At 37.7% G+C, this 23,733-nt stretch overlaps 1 protein-coding gene across 5 annotated transcripts in view; it reads right to left on the reverse strand.

Moving 5' to 3' along the window:
* Nucleotides 1–1,197: 1,197 nt before the first annotated feature.
* The window catches only part of PPM1A (protein phosphatase, Mg2+/Mn2+ dependent 1A), a 35,629-nt gene continuing 13,093 nt past the window's right edge, over nucleotides 1,198–23,733 (reverse strand). For 3 of the 5 annotated variants that reach the window (XM_069018509.1, XM_069018510.1, XM_069018511.1), the window contains 5 exons: nucleotides 20,914–21,765; nucleotides 19,071–19,188; nucleotides 14,010–14,118; nucleotides 11,417–11,474; nucleotides 9,080–9,165 (listed from right to left, as the gene is read on the reverse strand). In XM_069018509.1, the coding sequence (XP_068874610.1) occupies nucleotides 9,118–9,165; nucleotides 11,417–11,474; nucleotides 14,010–14,118; nucleotides 19,071–19,188; nucleotides 20,914–21,747 (1,167 nt within the window). In that variant the 5' untranslated portion in view covers nucleotides 21,748–21,765 and the 3' untranslated portion in view covers nucleotides 9,080–9,117. Of the gene's footprint in view, nucleotides 9,166–11,416; nucleotides 11,475–14,009; nucleotides 14,119–19,070; nucleotides 19,189–20,913; nucleotides 21,766–23,733 lie in introns of those variants that run through there. The other 2 variants (XM_069018512.1, XM_069018513.1) reach the window with 2 other exon arrangements.

Genomic DNA, 23,733 nt, shown 5'->3' on the forward strand with positions numbered 1-23,733 from the left:
ATTTTTTTGCCATATTTACCTCTGTTCCTTCAGAACTTACTAGAATAATCTCCCATATTCTTAAAAATTGCCAAAAACTAAAACTGAAATGAGTTAATTGATTTAACCAGGCTTCAGGGTTCTGCCTCTCTTAAATTAGCTCACATAAATGCAGCCTCATGAAATTCAGCCACAACCAACATCTGCAGCTGGCTTAATATTTCTATCTAAACAGCTCTGATGGCATTCAAATTCATTATTACATGTCAGGATTAAAAAAAACCCCCATTTAAATAAACCAACAGTGCTATTCAGAGGTATATTATTCTTTTGCTTTGAGGAAAAATACACTGAAATTCATATTTCCAGTAGGATGGGATAAAAGTCTGAGCTGCAGAACAAAGGGATATACTTTGTCTCCCATGTCTGCTCCATTAATGTGAACCAAAGCTAACAGTCAATCTTATAATAGCAATTCCATTTTTTAAATCCACAGAAAATATTCTTTTATTTTGCGAGACAATTCAGTGGTTCTGAGTTCTAATCCTTAAAGGGATGGAGCTGAATCTTTTAAGTTCTTTTAAAAGAAGACAAGTTTGCTCCAGGTCTCAGGTGACAGCAGAATCCCCTCCTGCCCCCTCCCCAGGTTTAATTTATTTATTCCATGTCAGAATCCTTCCAGCTCTGTCTAGAAAGATTTCCACGGATGACAAATGTGAGCTGGTTACATACAGGCTTGTTTTTGCTTCAAATCTTAAAGGCTAAAACCATATTTATTTTAGCCTTTAGCATCCCTTGGTTCTTAGATATTACATTACAAAGCCCTAGCTTTTATTTTACAGTACTGCATCTGAATCAGGGCAAAAGATACAAATGTATTTTGCTCCTATGTGATGTGGTATTCCAGAAGTTGGGCATCTTAATCCATCCCTAGTTCTCTTGAAAGCCCCAGACCAGGCAGCCTCTGGGGAATGCTGGGGCTGGAGCCAAGCACATGCAGCTTTATCTTGGAATTTCAACATGAAAGGGAAAAACAGCAAAAAGGGGGGAGTTTTATAATTGTAACTAAAAGTAATCACGATAAGCCATCAGTATTTCATTTTAATCTAACTCCTTTGAGCCAGAAAACGGAAGGAGGCCTGGAAAGTTTGTAAAATCAGGGACAATAAAAGAGATGTGAGGATGGTTTGTGTAGCATTGCACTCAAATACACACACATGATGTAATTGCCTGTTTTATTTAGTGGAATCACTTTTGTAGATTAGAAATATTTCCAATTCCCGTTTACTCCAATGCAAGCCTCCACCATCGACAGGCGTAACGCAGTTTGTTCAACTGATTCCAAAGGAAAAAAAAACCAAAAAGAAGAAAAAAAAAAGAAAAAGGAAAAAAAAAAAAAAAGTACAATCTCAAAAGTTAAGTTAGAAAGTTAATTTCACACATTTTCTTTGGGACCAGGAATCTGTACATAGTACAAAATATACATTTATTGAACTTTCTGTAAACACACAGTTTGAATTGTGTAAAACTGTAAATAGTGGGTGAACTACGTGGAGAATAATTTATTATATATTGTTATACATTCTACTTAAGGAAAATAGTTATGCTCTTGTATATTACTCTGTTAAATTTATAAATTCCATAATGAAGCTGTGTAATCTGCAAACATGCTTTTCAAGCTTAAATCTCTCCATTCGTAACACACATTTTATACAGGTCATCAATGAAAAAAGTTACACTTTCCACAAAATAGATATAAAGAGGTCATGAATTTTCTAAAAAGACAGGCACAGCATGTCACTACAAACAAGACTCTTATGGTACGGTGTGGAGTCAATTCTGTGAGAAGACAAGGTGTAAACTCTCTAATTCAGCATGTTTGTACGTGGTCTTAGTAACAAGACAGATGCTAGAACCCAAAATCTCTGCTTATAAAGATTTATAAAATAGCCGGTCCTGGAAGTCAAACCTCCCACTTTTCAGATATCCAGCATTCCCTGGCTGGGAGAACCTCGGCTTTTGTCTCCTATCAACTCTTGGTCACGAGTAATTGAGTTTTCCAAGCAGTGAAATACCCAGCACCATTTGCCAAGAACATTTGCATAATTCAGCACTTACACCAAAGACTGGATTCCTGGCACCAAAGAGTTAGATCCGGTTAATAAATACAATTTAACTCTCGGTGCCCAAGGTCATCAGCAAGAACAGGCTGGGAAAACCCCAACTCTCAATGCCCATGGGCTGCAGGGTGTTAACCTGTGGAATGTGGGGTAACAGCACCCCAGCACTGGGGACTCTGGTGTGCAATGCCCAGTTTCCAATTTAAGAGGCAGATTTCCAAATTGCAGCAGACTTCTCAGTCTGGCATCACTCAGCAAGAATAAAAAGTTCCCCTATAAACATTGTAAAAGATCCTTTCATAGGGTGGTCCATAGAATGGGCTGGGTTGGAAGAGCCTTTAAGACCATCCAGTTCCAACCTTTCAGGAGTCCATTGCTGGACACGGATATAATTCTGTGTGAATTCAGGACATTTATTCCTACATTTTCAGGCTCTCATTGTTTTTCCATCCTGAGTATGTCATCTTGGATTTAAGTAATTTACAGCTAAAAGCACTGCATCAAAGATCAAACCTCTTAAATTGCTCTTCTGAGGTTTTAAAAGCAAAAAAATTCTTAGACACTTTAAGAATTAAGAAATTATCTCAGATTAATCAAACATTTTGCTTTAACATCACAACCGTCTTCCCTTTGGCTTTGAAAAGCTTTTTCAAAACCTAAACTGACTAAAGATTACATTTGTTTTTCATTCCAAGAGAAGTGGGACAGTTAAGGCTCCAGCAACACGTGCAAAATTTGTATGTTGTGAGCAAAAGCTCCATCAACGTCAGCAGGATGTAAAGTTAAGTTTGTGCCTGATTTTCCCAAGCCTATCTGACTCTTATTTTCCCCTGTAGTGTGAACAAAAATACTGTGATCCAACCTGAAATCACAACAGTGAAAATATAATTGGCTACCCAGTATTGGCACTGCTCAGACTGGCTGGAATTCAGTAACACAGCAGAAATGAAACTCTGGACCTTAGTCTACAGGCATCAGTAGAATAAAAGTATTGAATGTTTTAGGACCTGCCAATCTGTTTTCTCATTTTTCTTGAAGATATTTCTCAAAATAAATAACAATGGCAGCTCCTTCAACTCCCAAGGCCTCCTCACAATACACATGGGGAGTCCTGTCCACCTGTAAAAACCCCACACTCCCACCAAACTCTTCAGAGCCAACACTTCAAGGAAGCAAAAAGGAATTTCAGCTTTGCCTCAATGTCATTGAGCAAGCTGAGAAGTGAAGATGTCGTGCTCCTAAAAGAAAATGGTACTGCCTGACACAGCACCCACCCTTCAGATAAACAGCTGCTAACACAGTAGTAAGGACCATTGGTTTTATTCTTCCCATTTTGGGAAAAAAAAGAAAAAAGAAGAAGGCAGGTGCCTAGTGATATTTTAAAAAGCATCTGGGCAGGAATCAGTTTAAGTTACGTGTAATAATCTGTCTATGCATAAACTACTCTAGAAATCTGACCTGTCATCCCACTTCTACTCAAGTTTTGACACTTTCAGATTTTTTTAATTCTATAAAAGGCATTTTTAAAGTTAAGCCCACTTTCCCAACTTTTGGGGAGCAAAAGTTAGGGGGTTTTGTGGCCTTTAAAACAAGCCTCTCCCAAAACACTTTCCTAAGACATTGTTATCATTCCTGTTCCCTTAGCCTGGAAGCAAAGACTTTAGAAGAATGTGTACAAGAGATGGGCAAAAAAAGGATCTGTTTTACTGCTACTCAAAAGGAACATCAAACAAAAACACAGAGAAAATGAGGAATATGCACAAAGCCTAAGTAACTACAGGTCAGCAACTCTGACACAATCAGGAGATTAAAGCTCCAGATATTATTTTCACATATTTAGTAAATGGTAGAAATACTTGTCATTTTTCTGGAAACAAATTGTCAGTGGGAGACAATGTAAACTCAACTTTCAACATTATCTATTTTTTTTCTACTTGAATGCATTTAGTGGTCCATGATACTAAAGAGAAGCTTCAAGTTTTCCTACAGCTTCCTGACCTCGTGTGAACATGTGCCACGGCCCAGGTGGCTGCTACCTCATTTACAAAGCAATGTTATTAGGCAAAATAAGGCCACAGAGTGCTTCAGATGTGCACACCTGAGTCTGCAGAGAACTGCAGACTGTGCAAGCACTCCACAGAAAAAGCTCACAGAAGACTGGATTCTCTGATCAGTATTTCAGACAGGTTAGTCAAAATTATTTAGTCACAGAGTGGTACTTCTAAATTCTGCTCCTTTTTTACAGCTTATAGCAGGAATCACATTCATTTTATGTGCTACAGCATCCTGGAAATTCATATCTGGAGCCTCTTTTCACCACTTAAAGGGTTAAAAAACCTCTCCAGTTTGCACCCTGAACTGGTCTATAAAGGCTCAGGTATGATCACCTCGGACACAGGTAGTAACAAGGAGCCACACTCATTACCTAGGAGACACTATTTTCACATCTGGTGAAGCCTGGCACCAAGTAACAATTCATGTTCTACACAAGAACATCAGGTACAGCTGTGTAGTTCTACAGTTTTCCTGTTTCTGAACTTGTGCAAGGTACATCAGGTTTGTATCAAATACTGTATTTGCCAAAGGATGAGGAAAAGAGCACTGCCTTCCTAAAGGTTAGCCCCTTTCAGACATGGCCAAGTTTAAATATCAAGGAATTGAAACACACCAAGTCATTTGTGCACAAAAGCAGTTCAAGAAGGTGCAGGTAGAGGTGAAGGTGAACGTCTTGGCATGATGAAATCCTGATGTACATTGAACTAAGGTAAGCTGTAACAACCGTATCATTAACCTAATTGTGGCAGCTGTGCTGCCTCTCCCACAGGACAGAGCTACAAACCTCTAGAGAATGCAAACACAGAGGAAGATTGTCAGCATGGAACTCACACACAAGATATTGAGACCAAACTTTGATGATTCCAGTTTAAAGAAAAAGAATGTTTATCAAAGCAAAATATTTGTCTTAAGTACAGAGTGGGGAAAGATCTGCAGAGGCTTCGATGCTCCCTACACAGGCCATCATTTATCTGGGTGTGGTTTCCCAAACTGCAGCAGGAGGGGTGGGGCAACCATTCCTTTGCTCTCAGTCCTGTCTCCCCACTCTCCATCTTTCCCTAGCACCAACACCCCACAGCTGGATTATCAATTTACCCAGCTGAAGAGGACAGGTTTTTTCTTTCTCCTAACTGCACACTCACATAAGGACAAGCACTGGCACAAAAAAAGGCAGTAGGGGCAAACTTGGAGCAATGGTTTCGTCTTGGCATAAGTTGATCATGAAACCATATACTTTGTTCATAAACTACTAAAAATGGAATGCAGTAGGAAGTCTATCCTATCCCAGTGTATGAAATTAAAGTGGGATTCTTACCAACTGAAGTGAAAACTGATCCCTAATTTTGTTAAATCACCTTAAGCTTCCAACTCTTGAACTGAGCAAAATGGCTCAGACATTAACCTACATAGTGACAGCACCAGCTTTGCAATAAATAATGTAATGGACATTGAAGTCAGTTTGTTACAAGTAAATGTTGAAGAGATTAGCTTTGGCACCTGCAGGAACTCTCAAGGTAAGCACTACCATGACTCATCTGCTGCTCAGTATTCACCAAGGCACCTTGCTGACACAACCTACGGCTGCTGCAGTTCAGAGCAGTTTAATGACAAGCAGATGAAATTCCTCTCTCCAATTCTGACTCCAGCTCAAAGTTTAACTGAATGATGGCCGTGCCTCAACGTTGTGGTAGTGCTGCTCCTGGGCCAGCTGAGGGCAAGCCCAGCTGAAAGACTCTGGCTCTGTTTCTGCCCCAGCGCGAGTACCGGGGACTCTACAGATACAAAGGATTTACAAAGCCTTGCAAACCTAGGATGCTACTTGATGTCACTGCATTTAGTTCATCCAACATTGGTTTAAAGCACATTTTAGAAGCCTCTGTCTTGAACATATTTCAATGCTGAATTAGTGAGGATTATTTGGAACAGTTGTCTATAAAGCAGTTACAGGTATTCTCCCAGAACGATCAGCGAAACATTTAATCTGACTATAACAAAACTCACAGAAACTGTAGCCAGTGAAGCTGTTAAATGTAGAAGGAAAACAAAGTTGCATGGCATACAAAGCAAAGTAGCTTTACAAATGTCATTTCCTTTTAAAAACAAGCAAATCAGGACCATCCTATTTGAACATGTATTTAAAAATACATCTGTTAACATCACACAATTTTCATTTTTGTCACACAGGAATCTTTTTCCAAGAGGGAAATAAATAGCACACAATACTTCAAAATAAAAATTGCTGCCTTGCCCCTGAGGTGCTAATGTTTTTAGCATTTAAAAAAAAAAAGCTTCTGGTGCAAGAAGGAGATGCACAAAGGTGCAAAAGTGCCTTTTTCTTTTCAGAGCAGTGAAAAAAGTACAGCTTGCCTCTTTTCTAGGATGCTTTATATACTTAACTCATTTATTCTGTAATCAAAATCTGTATCTAAAATGGCAGTGTTTATGCATACATCATAATTCAGTGCTCTGAGCTCATCAAAACGCTGAACGTAGGCGGGAGAGAGAAAGGCCTGAAACGGGCTTTCTGCCACTACCCTCAAACCTACTCACATCACCTGTAGCAACAGCAGAATTATTTTCTTTCTAACCTTCAGGAGACCTCATCAGAAGAGGCTTCAAAAATCTCCTTTGTCACTGAGACAGTTTAAGTGATTATGGTTTGAAGTATGGCTTTTCACACCACAGTTTTGCTTCCGATTTTTAAAGTTTAAAACTCAAAGGTTCCACAGTCCAGTTCAAGGTTTTGCAGTTTCCAAAACTAAACTTTAGTCTCTATGAAAAAAAGGACAGAACTTTATCTGCCTAGTCCTAAATTAAGTTTAGCTTTTCGCACTAATACGCCATGTATTATTAAATATGCTCGTTAATTAGGTGCCTGTGAAGCTATAACTTAACAGCATTATAGTTTTGCACTCTACAACAAAATTAGACATTTTAAGCATTTATTCATAGGTAGGTAAGGAACTGGTTCTTTAAGCAAAAATTGCTATAAATTTATAAATACAAATAGTGCTTATGTTTTCTTCATTCATGCTTGAACAGATTACAAACTGAATACAATGAAGTTACGTTTAAGCACCCCACATAGACAAGAGGGATAAAAGAAAAGTTTGCTGGTATATACTATACTTAGTTCCAAGACACTATAAGTTACTTTTTCACTGTTCAGTGTTCCCTAACTCTGCATTAGTTTTAAGGCTATATATACAAATATGTATATGTCAAAGTTAGGGAAAGACAAATATAGCAAAATGCATTGTACTACATTTTCCTATCAAAAAGTAATTATACACCAAGTTCTGATTCTGTTTAACTGCAGTAAATGTTACAATCTACTTGTTTTACTGATTTTCCTTTTGGGGAATCTGCCTACTAAATGAGTAAACTACATATTAAATACAATATTCTCAACCAAAAAGACAATACAAGGTGCACAAAACAGCAGTTTTGCAAACACGACTGACTTGAAAACTTAATTTTCGTATGCTCAATGGGAGAAAGCTAAGCTTAAATCAAATTAGTTTATTACCTTATAAAATTTTAAATTAGAATTTTAAACAACAAACAGTTAAATATTGTCAACATGCTATACCTCAAATCACAAGTACTGTTTAACCACTAGTCTCTCGTTCTAAGTAAGTGGGTCAATTAAAAACACACACCATAAAATGTTAAAGATTGTCAGGCTTTGACAAATGTATTTTTATCAAACAGTAGGCAAATTCAAACCAATGCACATCTTCAGTAGGGAAGGGAAAAAAAAAACAAACAACACCAAAAAGCCTGAAAAAACCCACACTTGTAAAAAATAGGGTAACGGATTAATCCCACATCATCCTCTAGCATATGGCTATATCTTGGGCAATAATCAAAATCCTTCCCATTTTAAAAATGGGCTACCAATTAATAAAAATATTTTTCCACAAGTAAAATATCATTTACAATGGCACTGACATTTTAAAAGGCAGGAAAAAAGGAATTACACATGTATGGGTAAATGTCTTGTTTGTTAAATCAAGCTTTATTGATAAAATGGAATTCAGAGTATTTTTCTTGGAACAGCAGCAGACCCAGCCAATCAGGATTGTAAAAATGCTGCAGACTCCTACTTTATGTAGAAAGTTGCCTTCGTGCTCAGTGATTAGTAGTTTCAGGTAAGGGTTAATGAAAAAAGAGGTGCAAAGAACCAAGGCATTCTAATCCCAAGATTGGTACATGTATGAACAGGATACTATTAATAGGGCATGATTTAACTCCCACTGAACTCAAAATCACAAATCCCTTCAACTCAATGTGAGAGTAGGAGTGCATCCAAGAAAATGATATACGTTTGTTGAAGAATGTGCACTACTCCTAAGTTATTTTTCCATTGCCAAGCAAAATTCACACACTGTAATTTCTGGTAGGTTGCCCACGAGTTCAGCTTTCATATAAACCAAAAAGTTGTCTTTAACAGTTTTGTGCACCTCTTGAGCACCTAGCTGGCTAGGCTGCTGCTCCTTGCAATCCAAAACCACAACATGATTTTAAAAGGGATATATATTGTTGCATCACACAAGCCAAAACATTTCTTTTAACCTTTATAGTGATTTAAAGCAGTTTCATAATTAAATATGAGCATTTTGTACAAAGACAATTGCACTTTACAAAAACAAAATCATACAACATAAATTGCTGGAGTCTGATTTACAACATGAATTTATGGTTTGAAATCACGTTTACAGAAGTCTGTTTTACAAAAAAGATCAGTTCCTGGGCTAGATGTCGTACTGCTGTAGTCATTCTCACCAACACATCATATTCCCTTCCTTAATTAAGGTTGAGGATGGATGTTAAGAAGGGTCACTGAGGTTGGGCTGCACTTTCATTTGCAGGATGAAACGTGAACTCCACAGCTAGATGAGCAGTTTTACCACATATCATCAGTTGAGGCAGAATCCTTAAAGAAAAAAGAAGGAACCCTTTAAAGTCTGGAGTGCCCATCCTTGCAGCAGTTTCTGGATAATCCAGACTGAAAAGGGTAAAGACTTAAATCATTTCAGGAGTCTGTTTTCTCTCCCCTTTCAGACAGCTTTTAAGAAGTATCTAAACCCCACATACTCTTAATTAATGAAACATTAGAACCAAGAAATTTCAGAATATGACCAAGTGTTTTATCAATCCTGAAAAATAATATCCTAGAAATGTTACTCAAAAGCATTTCCAGAGCCTTTCTAGCTATTTCCTCGAGTAGTTAGAAGCAATACAAAATGGATATACTCAGCTCACAGGTGCGAGAAAAGAGCAGGATGTGCTCATGCCATGTGTTATCACCATTATCATTTTTTGTGTTCTCAGCCCTCCCTCGCTGCATGGGAAGATACAGACATCAACTGACACCCTGTTATAACTCAGAGCTATTTTAACACTTTAAATTTAAGGTTACAGAAGTGTAGTTTAGGGAACTGAAGGAAGTCGTAATTTTGGATGGTGATAAAACCACAAAGGGGAAAAAAAATGTATATTGCAAATATTGAAAGTAGAGACATGCTGTGCTCCAAATCCTAATTGTATGGCCACCCTGCTCTGCATTACAACCTATCCAATATCTGAGTGTCCCTAAAATTCATCCCATTTAGGCCCACAGGCAACAGCAGATTTTGTATAACTACCACAAGCCTGAAAAATGTTTAACCAATTCCTGGTTTAACCTGTATTTAATTTTACCAAGTGTTTTTTAATCCATTTGCCTTCATGTCAGGCCTGTTTCCTTTTCCCTTGCTTAGACTGCTCTATATTCAGCTTTCTCTACTAGCCTCATCAGGCAGGCTCACAGGTTAACCACGAGCAAGTGAGGCCATGGCTCTGCAGCTGAAGCAACAGCTAAATCAGCAGCACAGGAATCAGAGCAAACTGCTCCTGTGCACCACCTTTAGTGGTTTCAGCATTACCTGCTCCCTTTCTCTAAGCAATTAAGGGCCAGGATGGGCTTTTACAACAGCACATCCTGGTGCTTCCACAGCTACACCTCCCCATCATTACTGAGACTGCAGGAGGTAGAAATATTATTCCTCTTCAAAAGCCCTGCCTTAGTGACTCTCTTGAGAGGAAAGAGGCTAATTAAGTCTCTAGCAATGCCACACATGATAATTTCTTAGCACTGAAGTTCTGCACCCTTCATTCAAACTTGCCCACAGAATCCGTAACAAACCAGAGAGGAACAGTTGGCACGGAGGTGTAGTAAAAAAACACAAACTGAATTTGCCCTTTGCAAAAGTACCACCTCCAGCTTTTCCTTCAAGACCAGAAGTAGCAAAGGAGAGCAATTACATGAAAGAGCAAAATGGTTGTTTCAAGAATGAAGAGTAAAAGCAGCATGAGTAAAAATGCGGGAGCTGCTTGCCAACTATTCCATATGCAAATTTCTGTATTCCAGTCGCCAACATGATTGCAAAGTTTGTGTACTGTACATTTGTAGAACAGCAACATACTACAGAATGTATTCTGGAGGTAAAGCATCCTCTTCCAGCCCCTACTTAGGAATTGTTATGCTAAAAATAGAATGAGGGCTACCAAATAAACTAGTGCAGAGTTGTAAAGCCAACGCACAATCTTTATGTCTGGCTGCATTTCAGTCATGTCACATCCAGGCAGGTAAGTAATTTCTGCTGATAGTTAAAGGATCAGTTTCACTGCTCTATGACATGCTGCACTTTCAGTGACAGAATGCTGTTCCTGGTGATCAAACTGCCACTGGAATCATGTTCACTGTTTGGTTGTTCTTCCCCCCGTACTGACAGTGGATTTATGTCTCTCTCATCACTGACATATCAGAACCCAAACTGTTCGCTTGCTGTAAGATGCTTTATGTTTAAGAATAAAAGTGTTTACACTGTCCATTTGGTAAACTAATATATTCTTAACCCATCTCTTTAACCTTTAGATATCACATTTTTCTTCTTGATGTTTAGGAAAAAATGTCTCTTATAAAGGAGAAAACAACCCCATGACTCCTTCCACCATTTGGCAGCACTTGAAAACCCAAGCAGGATTGAAATAATGAAATTCCAGAGGACAAATTAATCAACCCTACTGGAGTTTCGAGATTATGATCAGCAGAAGGCAGCAGAAAACAATTACAAAACACAATCCAAAGAGCACAAGTGTGTTATTCCTTTCTTGGGGGAAGGGATTTTTAACAAGAACTAGCAATACCTTTCTTTAAAAACCAGATAAAATAATTGGGGTGGGAGGAAAGATAATGTAAGAGGAAGGATACTTACAGCATCATCATTCCTGTAGGGGTTCAGTCTGTTATACACGGCTTCAATCACACTCCGTCTAGAGCAAAAAAGAAAAAAAACCACAAGACTTTAAGGTTGTGTTCTTCTTTTTTTTTCCAAGTAAAATTCCTAATTTTAATTTAAAATGCAAACCTTAGAAGATTCCAAATTTACAGAACCATATTTACCAGAAGTTAGCACCCAGTGTTCTTAAACATTCCATATCCTTTAAAACCTTTAGGCTCAAGACAAACAAGGCTGAATATCCCTCAGAGTTCAGCAAGAGAAGGGCACAACCTGACAGTCAGGTCTTCACTTGGAAAAAGAGCAGCAGAAAGCTCAGTGAACACTGAATGTCCTGGTCATTTGTGTGCCCAAAAAACACTGCAGTAGTGCCTTATGTATGTATTATGGCACTTCCATAGGGGAACAGTGCTGTGTTATTCTCTGGACACACAAAAATTACATTCTGAAGTACATTTTTGTTAGTGTTACATCTTAAAATGGACTTTTCATGTGCAAACATGAAAAAATTAGTTCTAGAACAGTACTCTTCTACAATGACATGTCCAATACTGTCCTGCAATTTTTCTCAAAATAAAAAGATTAAAATGCAAATTGCAGTTTTGTGTATTGTATCTTCAGACTGAGATAAATTTTGTCTGGTAAAAAAAATCAAAATATTAATTCAAGCATTTTGACAGTTACCTCCTTTTAAAAAACCCCCTGCTTAGCATACTTAAGATAGCTTGAAATTAACTTTCATCTCTGGGACTCTTGACTTTTCTAATACTGATAGAAAATTGATAAGAAATAGATTGATAAAATATTAATACAAAATTTGCAATCAACATGCAAATGAGCAACATTGATTTTTATTTAATTATTCTAACACAGAGTGAAAAAACTGAGAGTCAAAAAACTTGAAAACTGATAATAAAAAAACCAAAAACCACAGCCCAATGTGAGGCTGAAGGAAGAAGCTGCCATTGCCTTTCCCAGTATATAAGGAAAAAACTTTGGAGGGAGAACAAGAAGGAAAGAGGGGAGTAAAAAAACCAGGAATTACAGACTTTCTTTCAGATCCCCTTCTGCAGAACCAAGTATGACGAAGTAGCAGACTGTGATACAAAACAAACTTCAAAGAACAACCTTTAAACCACTGATGAATGCATGCAGAGCAATCACAAAGGAGTGCAAGAGAAGAAAAAAAGCAGATGACAAGCTTTGTAATCATCCTGCAACACTGAAAAGTCAGGAACTACCACGTATAAACATCATAGTGACTCTGGTGAATGATTATAGGGCATGAAAGAAGAGGATGGATTTAAAGCAATAAAATCAAGCAATTACACATAAAGTACATTGCATATACGGATTGGAAGGTTTCCCATATCTTTCAAGAAATAGGTTTCTTTGATTCTAAATACAGGCAAGTTTCTTGGAAAGCATTATTTTCCTTCCAAATTGGCAATAGTACTTTGAGTTATACTAACATCCAATTAAATCAGTATTACTCTAAGTCCCTATTCAAACTAGCATCACTAAGCACACAATCCCACTGAAGTCAGTCACTTCAGCACTTCTTCACAACCATGATGATACTGCTAGCCAAAGATGATTAAGAAAAATCAGTTTGTATGCTGCATTTCATGAGTAACTGACTCACTCATACTTCAACACTACAGCAACCCATCCTAAATACATGCTATTGTACATTAAATTGCCATCTCTTCTTTTCCTAGTCAAACAGTTCCTATAGGAACAATACTGTTTTGTAGAAGCCATCTTTACAGTTATCACTTTATAATTTATTCAATTACATACTTAAAGTCCTGATGTTTTGGTGTAAAATACAAAAATCATACTCTGAAAGGTTAAAAATACTCTGTATCATATGTGGCCAATCCATTTTAACATAGCATAGGCTCATGAAGAATCTTTTGAACCACAAAGGATTCAGTTTGGGGTGCAAACAAGCTAAGCATGTTGCTTCCTTAAAGACTGAACATTTGAGAAACCACAGAGCATCACCACTGAACTCTTCAAGAACAAAGCCAGCTACATAAAGCTACAAATTTAACTTCCCACTTTTCTTTTTTGATAGACTTCTATCTCGCTTTCAGATTTGTCACAAGCAGAGAGAAACAAAAGCAAATTTTTAAGCAATTACAACATGGCTACAGACAAGAAAAGAAAGCTGCCAAGCAAAACATTTTCTGCATATTACTTCTTGTGGAAGTATGTAACACATCCAAGTAATAGGGCATTATTTTCACATATTCAAATGTGAACATCTCCCCCAGAACCCCCAGTTAATTACAAAAAACAGACACTCAGGCCACCCTTAAAAAGCCCTCATTCCTTCCCAAAACTACAGTTTGACATTTAATTTTCGCAGTGATTCATTGTCAACTCCATTCTTAGGCTTGTCCTTTTCATCCAGAACAACTGAGTAATAAAAATTGGAGAACAGATCATCACCTTTTGTCTTGTGCCCTTCCTCCCTCCCTGCCCCCCCACTTTTAAGAGTGGCCTTGCAGTTAAGATGCAGTTTAAATCAAACCCCACATGTACACTGATGTGAACTCACTTGCTTGCCAACTCCCCCCCCGGCGGGAGGTTTGGGATGCTCTCAGTTGCTAACGTACGCATCACGTGGACTAAGTCTGGCACTCCTTCACCCTGCTTCTTTATGATCTCTGGGAATCAGAAGTACTTTTTTTGTAAGTGCAGTCCAAATTTAAATCAAAAAGATTGAAACACTCAGTTTTATAAAAAAGGCAGCTTAACATTAAAAATATTAAAACTATAAGCAACAGACCGTACTCGACATGGTAATTGATAACTCTGGTTCCATAAGGAAAAACCTGTAACAGATTTGACACAGATTTACTGCTGTTAACACACTGACTTGGTTTTAGAAATACACAGCTACCTAATAACAGTGGGAAAAGAAATCTTTAATAGCTTTCCTGCTATACATTAGATAGAAGATGTAATATCTTCCCAGTATATGCCCAAGGCACGAGGCAGATACTAACATCAGCTTTATTGCTGCAACACGTGATTAAATATTATTGTCATCACAGAAAACAAAATATTTTCAAGAAATGAAAGGTTTGACATGTCAAAAGTAATTCCCATGGCTGCATGTGTATTAACCAATACTGGTACCTCACTGCATTATAGCAACATGCAAATTTTACGAACTATTACACATAAATTAAAAGCCAGGGACATCATCTAATTGACAGCTTCATCCTCAACTCAGGAGATATTTAAATACAGGGCAGAAACTTAAAGCTGATCCACTCCAGCTGCTGGGTGAAGAGAATCTGTGCTGTAGCCATAGCCACGTTTGTCAAGACATTAATTCTTTAACTTTATTCTTAGGCCTGGTTGGTTTACGGTTTTTTTTTGTGTTTGCTTTTTTCACTTTTCTCCTCAAGTCAAAAGCACACAATTTTATTGGAATTCAAGACATTTCAGACCATACCACCCCTGAAGAGTCACTCTTTAAATAGGGATTTTACGAAGTCTAAAGAACAAGAACATTTAAAAAACTGCATCTCATTGATTTCTCTGTAAACATGAGCTCTCAGAAATTATAAAACACATGAATTATTAAGACCTGGTGCTGTTCATTTTCAAATGAATACTGCAACATGCATACAATAATGTGTACATATGTGCACATCTATACAAGCATGTATGTACATGCACACTATTCTTCATGTAATAAAGCCTTTACACAGTTTGAAAGTAGTTGGAATTCATCAGTACCGCTTTTGAAAAACACTCAAGCATTCAGATTTTGCCCTAAATTCCAGAAGAACATCCCAAGTGTCCATTTTATAATTTGTGACATAAGGCACATTGAAAGCTTTTTAAACCAACATGTATCCAGTCCTTTTTAGTTAAAAAAAACCCCTAAAAACCCCTAAAAACCAACAACTGTGAATTATTTTTGTGTATGTAATGGTTTTTCAGGGCTGTGTGTGTTTACAAAAACCATCAGCTCTGTTTTGTAGTCAGGCTGTGTAAATTATTTGCAAGGTATAGTGGAAACACTGCCTAGTCCTCAACCAGCATCAAACTCTGCAGCACAAAGCTTTAAGCTGTTTACTTCAAAACCTAAATTTTAAATACATGACACCGCACACTCAAAAACTTGCCATTTCCTCAAAATCTACAGCCAAAGTTCATTTTACCATCTAACATTTAGCAAAGAAATAATCTATGAATCTTAAATCTGAATAAGAAGCCAAGATCTCAGATTTGGTTTGCCAAGTTCCTTTATTGTGCAATTTTGAACATCTAGAATATGCTACATTATGCTAGTGCTAAAGTTCTGCTGTACAAAAATAAGGAATTTATAGTTGACCTATACTACACAGTTTCACAACCTGTAACTGCAGTACATTTAACATACAGTCTCCACTAAATGAATACATTTATATTTTGATAAAACTATAGATACAGACTGAATGAACACTGAAGACACAACAAATGGAGTCGGTCTGCTAGCTGTGTTTAATTTATTGGAATTATCTTGTTTCAATACACCTTCAACCCTCCCCCCAATCTTTAATTTACTTTTAAACCTTCTACACATTTTCATGGCATTAAGTATTGGAAAAATGTACTTACAACCCTAAAATAAAGGATTCAAAAATGGGAATTCCATACAAAGCTTAAGAAAAAGCCAGAACTTTGTTTTCGTGAAAATTAGGGAAGGAACATATAACAGCTAACTCGAAGTTATTTATCTCTAATCAGTATAAATATTGCAGGGATTATCTATTACGGAATGGTTCTATGTAAAAAAAAAATGAGAACAGAAAAAAAAGCTTAGACAAGTTTCTTTTTCGAGTCAACACATCAGTAACACATATTAGTGCAAATAATAGCAACACATTTTGGAATGACTGATTACTTCTACCATGAAGTTCACATGATACTTTAGGAGTAACACTGATTTATTGCAAGTAATGGCACAAGGATGGTTCTCCACACTTGCTGCTTCTTCCATTATTTGTTGCAGCTATGAATCTGGACCACAAACACATCAGGGGAGTCTTAAGTGACATGATAAGTAGAACAGTTTCTACATTTTTAAAATCTGAATCATCTCTCCTTTTTCAAGATGACCATCATTATTAAATCCTATTCAGTCTTATAATTTGCACTAGTTTTTAACAGTATAAAGGTATATTCTGGGCCGAGGGGATAAAAATACAACCAGAAAAAAAATGCACATTAGAAAGTATCGACTCTCATTACTTGTTGGACTTCACCAAGTACTGAAGTGCATAAAAATACATATGCATTTTGCCCAAGTTTCCATTTTAATGAGTTTTAAATTTAAATTGATATTACAGATTAGTAAGATCATTCTAAAAGTACTCTTTATATTTTTTTAGTTCCTTCAGCCAAAAATCAGGCTTTTAAAGTTAAGCACTGCCACTCATAGTATCCTAAGATAAGAGCAAGATTATTCACTGTAGTGTATGCTGATGCTGCAGCAGTCCTACCCTACTAGTCAATGAGGCATAAACCATTTACTTCAGAAACAAAGCAGTGGCACAGGAATTAAGTTAAATGTAACAAAGTTATCAATTCCTGTTCTTGAAATTCTGCTTTAGTTCAGGCCCTTCAACTTCCCTCATGCGTAAGTCCTAAAAGGCCAAATGCTGCAAACAGCTGATACAAATCACTGCTGGGTTGAGTAGTGTTTACTACATATTCATTAATTTAAATAATATTTTTGTGCAACAATAGATAAAAGATTGAGGATAACTCTAAAAATTAAGCAAAGACCCTTGAGGGAAATTTCCTCAAGTTGTTCAGACATCATCCCATTAAATTAGTATTAAAGTGCTTTATAACTACATATGGAATCCTTCTGCCTCTATGCAATTATCACACTTTGCTCATTCCTGCAATTTCCTATTTGTATAAATGCAAAGTACCAGCAGCCAAATTCCTTGTATGTACCATAATCACAAGCAGGTCCAGTGTTTAGGCTCTTCCTTTATAAAATTAAGCAGCTGTACAAAAATGCCAGCTTTCCTCCCCATAATATTCCTGGGGTACAATGAGGCCAGCTGAACACATAGCCTTGGCTTCATCGTATTTTCATATTCTAGGTCATGGGTTTGTCTGAACTCAGACAAAATATCTAAGATAAGAAGGCAATACTTGCCCAGATAAGGAGAGTTACCACGCTGTGAATCAATGTGTGAATGTACAGCACACTTGTTCTTCACCAAATCTGTGGGTGGGCACTCACACGCCTGGTGCAAACCCGCTCCCTGCTCTGCATGGAGGGAGCCATCTGACACTTCCCTCCTGCAGTGTGACTGCACTAGGATATTCCTGCCACGCTGTCAGGGAGATTCACACCAGCACTGACTGTGCACCAACCTCTCCTCTCAGGCAAGTGTTGAGATTAAAACACAGAAATGTCTGCCTGGGCATTTGTTCAGCGGCAGAACAGATGCAGTTTGTCAAGACCTGGCGAATGAGGCCCTGGAAAAACGTGGTACATTCTGAAAGAGCACCTATACAGGTTGTAAGTGCTTTAAAAACTGCACATGAATTTGTCTGAGCCCACAATTCCCCTGTAGGCAAGTTCTCTGTGAAATTTCTGGAGCTGCACTGTGTTACCCTCATGCAAGTTAAGGAGGAAAAAAGTGCATAATGTACTCCTCTGACTTACTAATCACTGCTACCATATTTGTGGAGAACTCTGCCTATTGTGCCCTGTGTGCTATTAAGGATTCTTGGGAGTATACACACACATAACTAGACTTGTAACATACAGGAGTCCACTTCAAAAATAGACTTAACCTATGCAAATAATGCATACAGCATGTCTTAGATTTCAGAAACAAACTCCAAGCTGTAGTTGGTTTCAAATATCAAAAGGCACTATAAATTCAGTTTTAATCAGAAATTATTTGAATCAAATTAATTTGAAATATCCTTTTTATGTGATCCAAAAAGCCCCAGACTTGCAGTTTCAATTTAAAGTTTAAGAACTGCTGAAATACAAATTTAAAGAAAAATTTTTAAGTTACTATCAGAGTAAGAGATGAGTTCCCAGCTTTCGTTTGTCAAGAATGCTTAAAGATTAGCTTTGACAAATTTCTGACATACTTTCAAATAAGTAAATATGTAAGCAGGTGCTTAAAGATTACAGTAATCAAGTTGCAATCCTACTATTACTGGATATTAAAATATTACAGCTAACTGATTTGTACTTAACTATAAGGAAAAATGGCACTCAAATTACCATCTTCATAGACACTTTGCAAGATATTCTGATTATTTCATTTAACTCCATGTAACAGGAACCAGGATTCACTGGTCTGAAGTTAGTGCTGTCAACAGACTCAGGAAGAAAGCTGAGCACAAATGAATTCTCTGCCATCCTGAATAATTTTCAGGGCTACAGGCTGCTGCACTTTCATAGCAGAACTTTTTCAGGATATATATGAGTGCCTTTTTCAGAGGTACACAGGATGGCCACGGCACTTGAAGATCTATTAAAAAGCCTGTATGTGTTAAGGGTTTAGTTGTTGGAAGGGGAAAGGGGCCAGGGGTCTGTTTAGAAACAAAGTTACTTATTTTTTTTTAAATGATCCACCTTCTACTCTGCTTTCCAGGTACTTGTCCAACTCTGCCTCTCTTTTCACCGCCTCTGGTGATACCTTTGGTGCATTCGGAAAACAGATCAATATCACACTCATGTTGTCTCGACTTCCCTGGTGGAAAAGAAAAAATGATTTGAGAAATGGATATACACCAGGCTAAACACACATCAAAGCATTTTAAACACAGAAATTCACAAATCATATGGTATCAGAATCCAACTTTTACTATTATGGATTAATATTATCATTAGAACTAATCTCCCTGTGCCCCTTACAGAATTCCAGGCCCATTCATTCAGTACAACTCTTAAGTCACTGTTTTTTCCTCTTTTATGGTGTGAAGACTACATGGAGCCAGTCACAGACAGTCCATTTTCTTCTAAAATCTGTAGTAAAGAGCGATATATAATTACAAAGTTATGTTCCATCTTGTTTTAAGCACCATCCAATCATTTTGGGAAAACAGCTGAATGGGTGAACAAAACCATCACTGCTTAAAAGCACTACGCAGGAAGGTGCTGAATTCAGACAGTGCTTCCACCTAAAATCACAGCTATTAGTTTTTTTCTTCCCCTTTTCATTTAAAACAAGAAAACTTACAAGTCAGAGAATTTGTTAGAAGACCAGCTGTAAAGTACCCAGGTCTTTGCAAAAAATGTTAACATTTAAAACTCCAACTAAAGAGAACCCCAGTACCTGAATACATTAAAATACAAACACATTCTGCTTATGCAGAGTAACTGTTTGGTCTACTTTCAATACCCCTGTGCTTTGGCCTACAAACATGCATCCATAGGCTTAAATTTTAACACTAATTAAATCCATTGATGTCAGCGAGATCAAGAACAAACCAGTGGGCAAAACAAGAGTATATGGGTGTATGGGGAGGTGCTGACAGTTGGCTCCTGCAAAGCTTAAAGCATCCACAAGCCACTGTTCCTTTCCAGGTATTTGTTTTTAGGATTATCCAACAAAGATAGTAAACAAAAATATAACCATTATCAATCTGCCAAGGTGATGGAAAGCAATTACAATTTTCCAGATGGGAAACAATGATCCTGTTAGCCATGTGGGAAGAACAAGGATGTTGTCTTGTTTCTTTAGAAAAAAGTTGGCTTTTTTACACTATGACTTCCAGTTTGCCTTTTCAAAATAAGTATCAAGCTATGAAACTCAGTAAGTGCATCACATTGCAACTTATTATTACAAAGTAGAAGTTAATGCAGACAAAGTTACATAGTTTTGTTAAACCAAATAGCCTCATCTTCTACTTGAGCTGGTTTCAGAGCTGTATCACACAATAGTGAATAAGAAATACAGTAATTAAACCAAAATAAAAACGTAGGAAGCCAGGTCTTCAAAATATGAAGTCAAGGTTCATTGATTCTGCATTTATCTTGGTGTAAATGTGACAGTAATGTTACTACTATGTGCCCAAGAAAGTAGGGGAAGATTAGGCAGGGGAAAAATACTCTCTAGCCTGATTAAGTCTTAAGAGTTAAGGTTTTCTAAAGTATGTTATGAAACAGAAAAGGGTAGTTATTGTCTTTAGCTTGCCCAAAGATTCCCATCAGCTTCTAGTTTTCCATTGATCACAATGTATCTGTACATGATTATAAACTCTTAATTAACCAAACCACACAGATAAACATTGCTTCTGTTGTGTGTTTGTTCCCCCTCTATCACCACTTTTGTGGGAAACATGGTCATCACTGTCAAAGTCACGTTACCATAAACCATTGGATACTTAGAGACTGGAATCAAACTTAATATTAACGTGTTCATAAACTTCAAATAGTGAAAACACAGTAAACTCCTTCTCTCAAGTCTGGCTACCTTGTACAAGCAGGTGTCAACTATCTCATTGCAAACTTTCTCAAGGTCATCAGTGACTTCAAGTCTGGATCTTACAAAGTCACACAGCTCTTCATTTCCCATAACATCCCAGATACCATCACAAGCCAGGATGATGAACTGATCATCTTCTTCTGATCTCTCAATTTCATAAACTTCAGGCTCGGGTGAGACCAGCTGTTCTGTGGGACCTTTCCCATGGACACATTTGTAATCAAAGTCCCCAAGTGCCCTTGAAACAGCAAGGGAGCCATTCACACGCTGAATCATTACGGAGCCACCTGCATTCTGTATACGCTCCTTCTCCAGTGGATTACTTGGTTTGTGATCCTGTGTGAAGAAGTGAACCTTCCTGTTTCGACAGAGCAAACCTCTTGAGTCTCCACAGTTGATGAAGTACGTGTGTTGGGGAGAAATCATGACACCCACAGCTGTTGACCCACTTCTGTCTGCGCCATGCTTCTTCTCGGAGATGACTCTCATGTGTTCATCAATTTGCAGAAAACCTGTTCTGATGCCGCTCTTTACACTTTCCACAGATGGTGGCCCATCTGGCCCTTTAAAATCCTGGTTGCTTGTGATGTGATCTAATAAATGCTCACAGCAGTACTTGGCAACCTGTGATCCAGCGTGCCCATCATAGACAGCAAAAAACGACCACCCATCAAGTCCATTTGGCAAACCAATCACAGCCGTGTGTGCATCCTCCATTTCCACGCGCCAGCCTTGCATACTGCTCAGACCGTAACGCAGCCCATTCCCCTGCCCCTGGGCATTATGCTTCTCCATCTTTGGCTTGTCTAAAAATGCTCCCATGATGATCTTCCTTCAGTTCTACAAAGGAAAAAAAAACAAAAGGGTTATTAAGGTATTTCTTAAACATCTCATTTAAAAATCCTATATAACGGCACAAGTAATGTTAAGATGACCAAAATACACAGCGATAAAGCTGATTTTTCTGTGTCTCCAGTCAAATTTGCATTGCTTTCATCTAATTTAAACAAGGACACTACTACTATCTGAACTGCACTGTTCATATTTTTGTATTTTCAGCTGTATTAATTGAAAAATTTATATTCACTGTCATTCATGGTTCTGACAAAAGCCTCTAATGGAACTATGTATGAAACCACTTTCAAAGAGGACTTGTTAACTGGCACACATCTGAATGGCTGCTCCCTGCAACTACTGAGCCATGAAAGAGTTCAATGTTTCCAGGACAGTGACATTCCCTAGATCCCTACCTGCTGGACACAATTTCTTGCTAACACTGCTTTTCTGGTAGTCATGGGAAAATGAAAGCAAACTGATTAGGTTTTCTTTCAGGAAGGGAGTTTTCAGGGTTTTTTGGGTTTGGTTGTTATTTGTTTTTTTTTTTTTAAACAGATAAATTATCTGAATGACCAAGAGGATGCCAGAGTCTGCATAAAGGAAAAAGCAACGCTGGATTAACTAGGAGCAGGACTGGAACGGAACAGAGCAGCTGTCCCTTTAGGCAGCAGTAAGCCATTAGTTTGGCTCAGCCCTCTTGTAAAAGCTCATCCTTAAATTTTCGGTTAAATTATGCAGCAGCTTCTCAGATGTCTGTGCTGCAGATTTACTTAAAACCCTCATGTATTCATGCCTCACTAAAAGATAACTGCCCCTGACAAGTCTGAGGAAATCTGTTTGGAAATAAAATCACAGTACTGTAAATTCCTGTGTGAATTGAGATTAAAGCCAGACCCATATACTGCACACCCTCTCCTCCTTCACCTCCTCCTTGGGATGTGATGCAGCAAATATTCATGCTTAAGAGAATAAGAGTTATATTTGCAGGCAGTGTAAACTGACTGGTTTATCTTCATGGTTTTCACACCCTAACCATCCAACCCACCCTTCTAATCCACATCAGTTTATTTGTGCATTCATTATTTAAAAATCATACAAAATAGGTCACACATTTTACATACTTGCAAATTATGCCTTGAGAAGCATCAAAGAGTCTGCAAATCACTGTTATACAATACAAGGTAATGGAACAAAACTATGAGCTTTTCTATTTGAAGACTGTGGACAAAAATTAGCTGGGAAAAACACCTCAGAAACAGACTTTACCTGAGGCCCCAACTAACAGCTACACTAGCAGAAAAACAGTACATCAGGGGTTCTAGAAATGTTTAACGTGACCATGGAATATATTTGACCAGTTTTCTAAGTGACAACATCACATTTTTACAACATGATTTTATTGCAATACAGCATCAGCCGTTAGTGACACCATATATCCAACAAAGCTCTTCACACTGTCTCTTCCAGCCACTATCAACCTTTCTAAAACATCTGTGTTAGAATAAACAGTCAAGAAATGTTTATATTTGATCTCATCACAACAGTGATTCAAATGTGAGGCACAGGGACTGGTTATGCACTCTTTGGCTCACATGCTTTGTTAACAAAAACAAAACACATACTTCAGCTGTATGGGGATGGCAGCAGCAATTCACCTCTGCTTCCCCTCATCCCAAACCCAGCTCAGGAGTTCTGTCTCTTCTCAAGTGAATACAAAATATTGATGCCCAAGCAAGCTGTAACTAACCAACGAAACAGAGTGTGCACAGTGTCTGTCTTGTGTCCCAAGCACATGTAGGAGGTTCACATTACTGAAGCTGCTAGGAAAAAAACACGACTTAAGACTTTTATATCTTCACATGCAACTCTGATGAAGTCAGAGTGATAAAAATAATTACAGAATGCTGCTATAAATCATATGGGGAATTATTTTGCTGAATAATACTTTTTATTCATTCTATGATAGCAGCA

This window comes from Aphelocoma coerulescens, chromosome 5 (genome assembly GCF_041296385.1).
Source record: "Aphelocoma coerulescens isolate FSJ_1873_10779 chromosome 5, UR_Acoe_1.0, whole genome shotgun sequence".
In the NCBI taxonomy this organism is placed as follows: domain Eukaryota; kingdom Metazoa; phylum Chordata; class Aves; order Passeriformes; family Corvidae; genus Aphelocoma; species Aphelocoma coerulescens.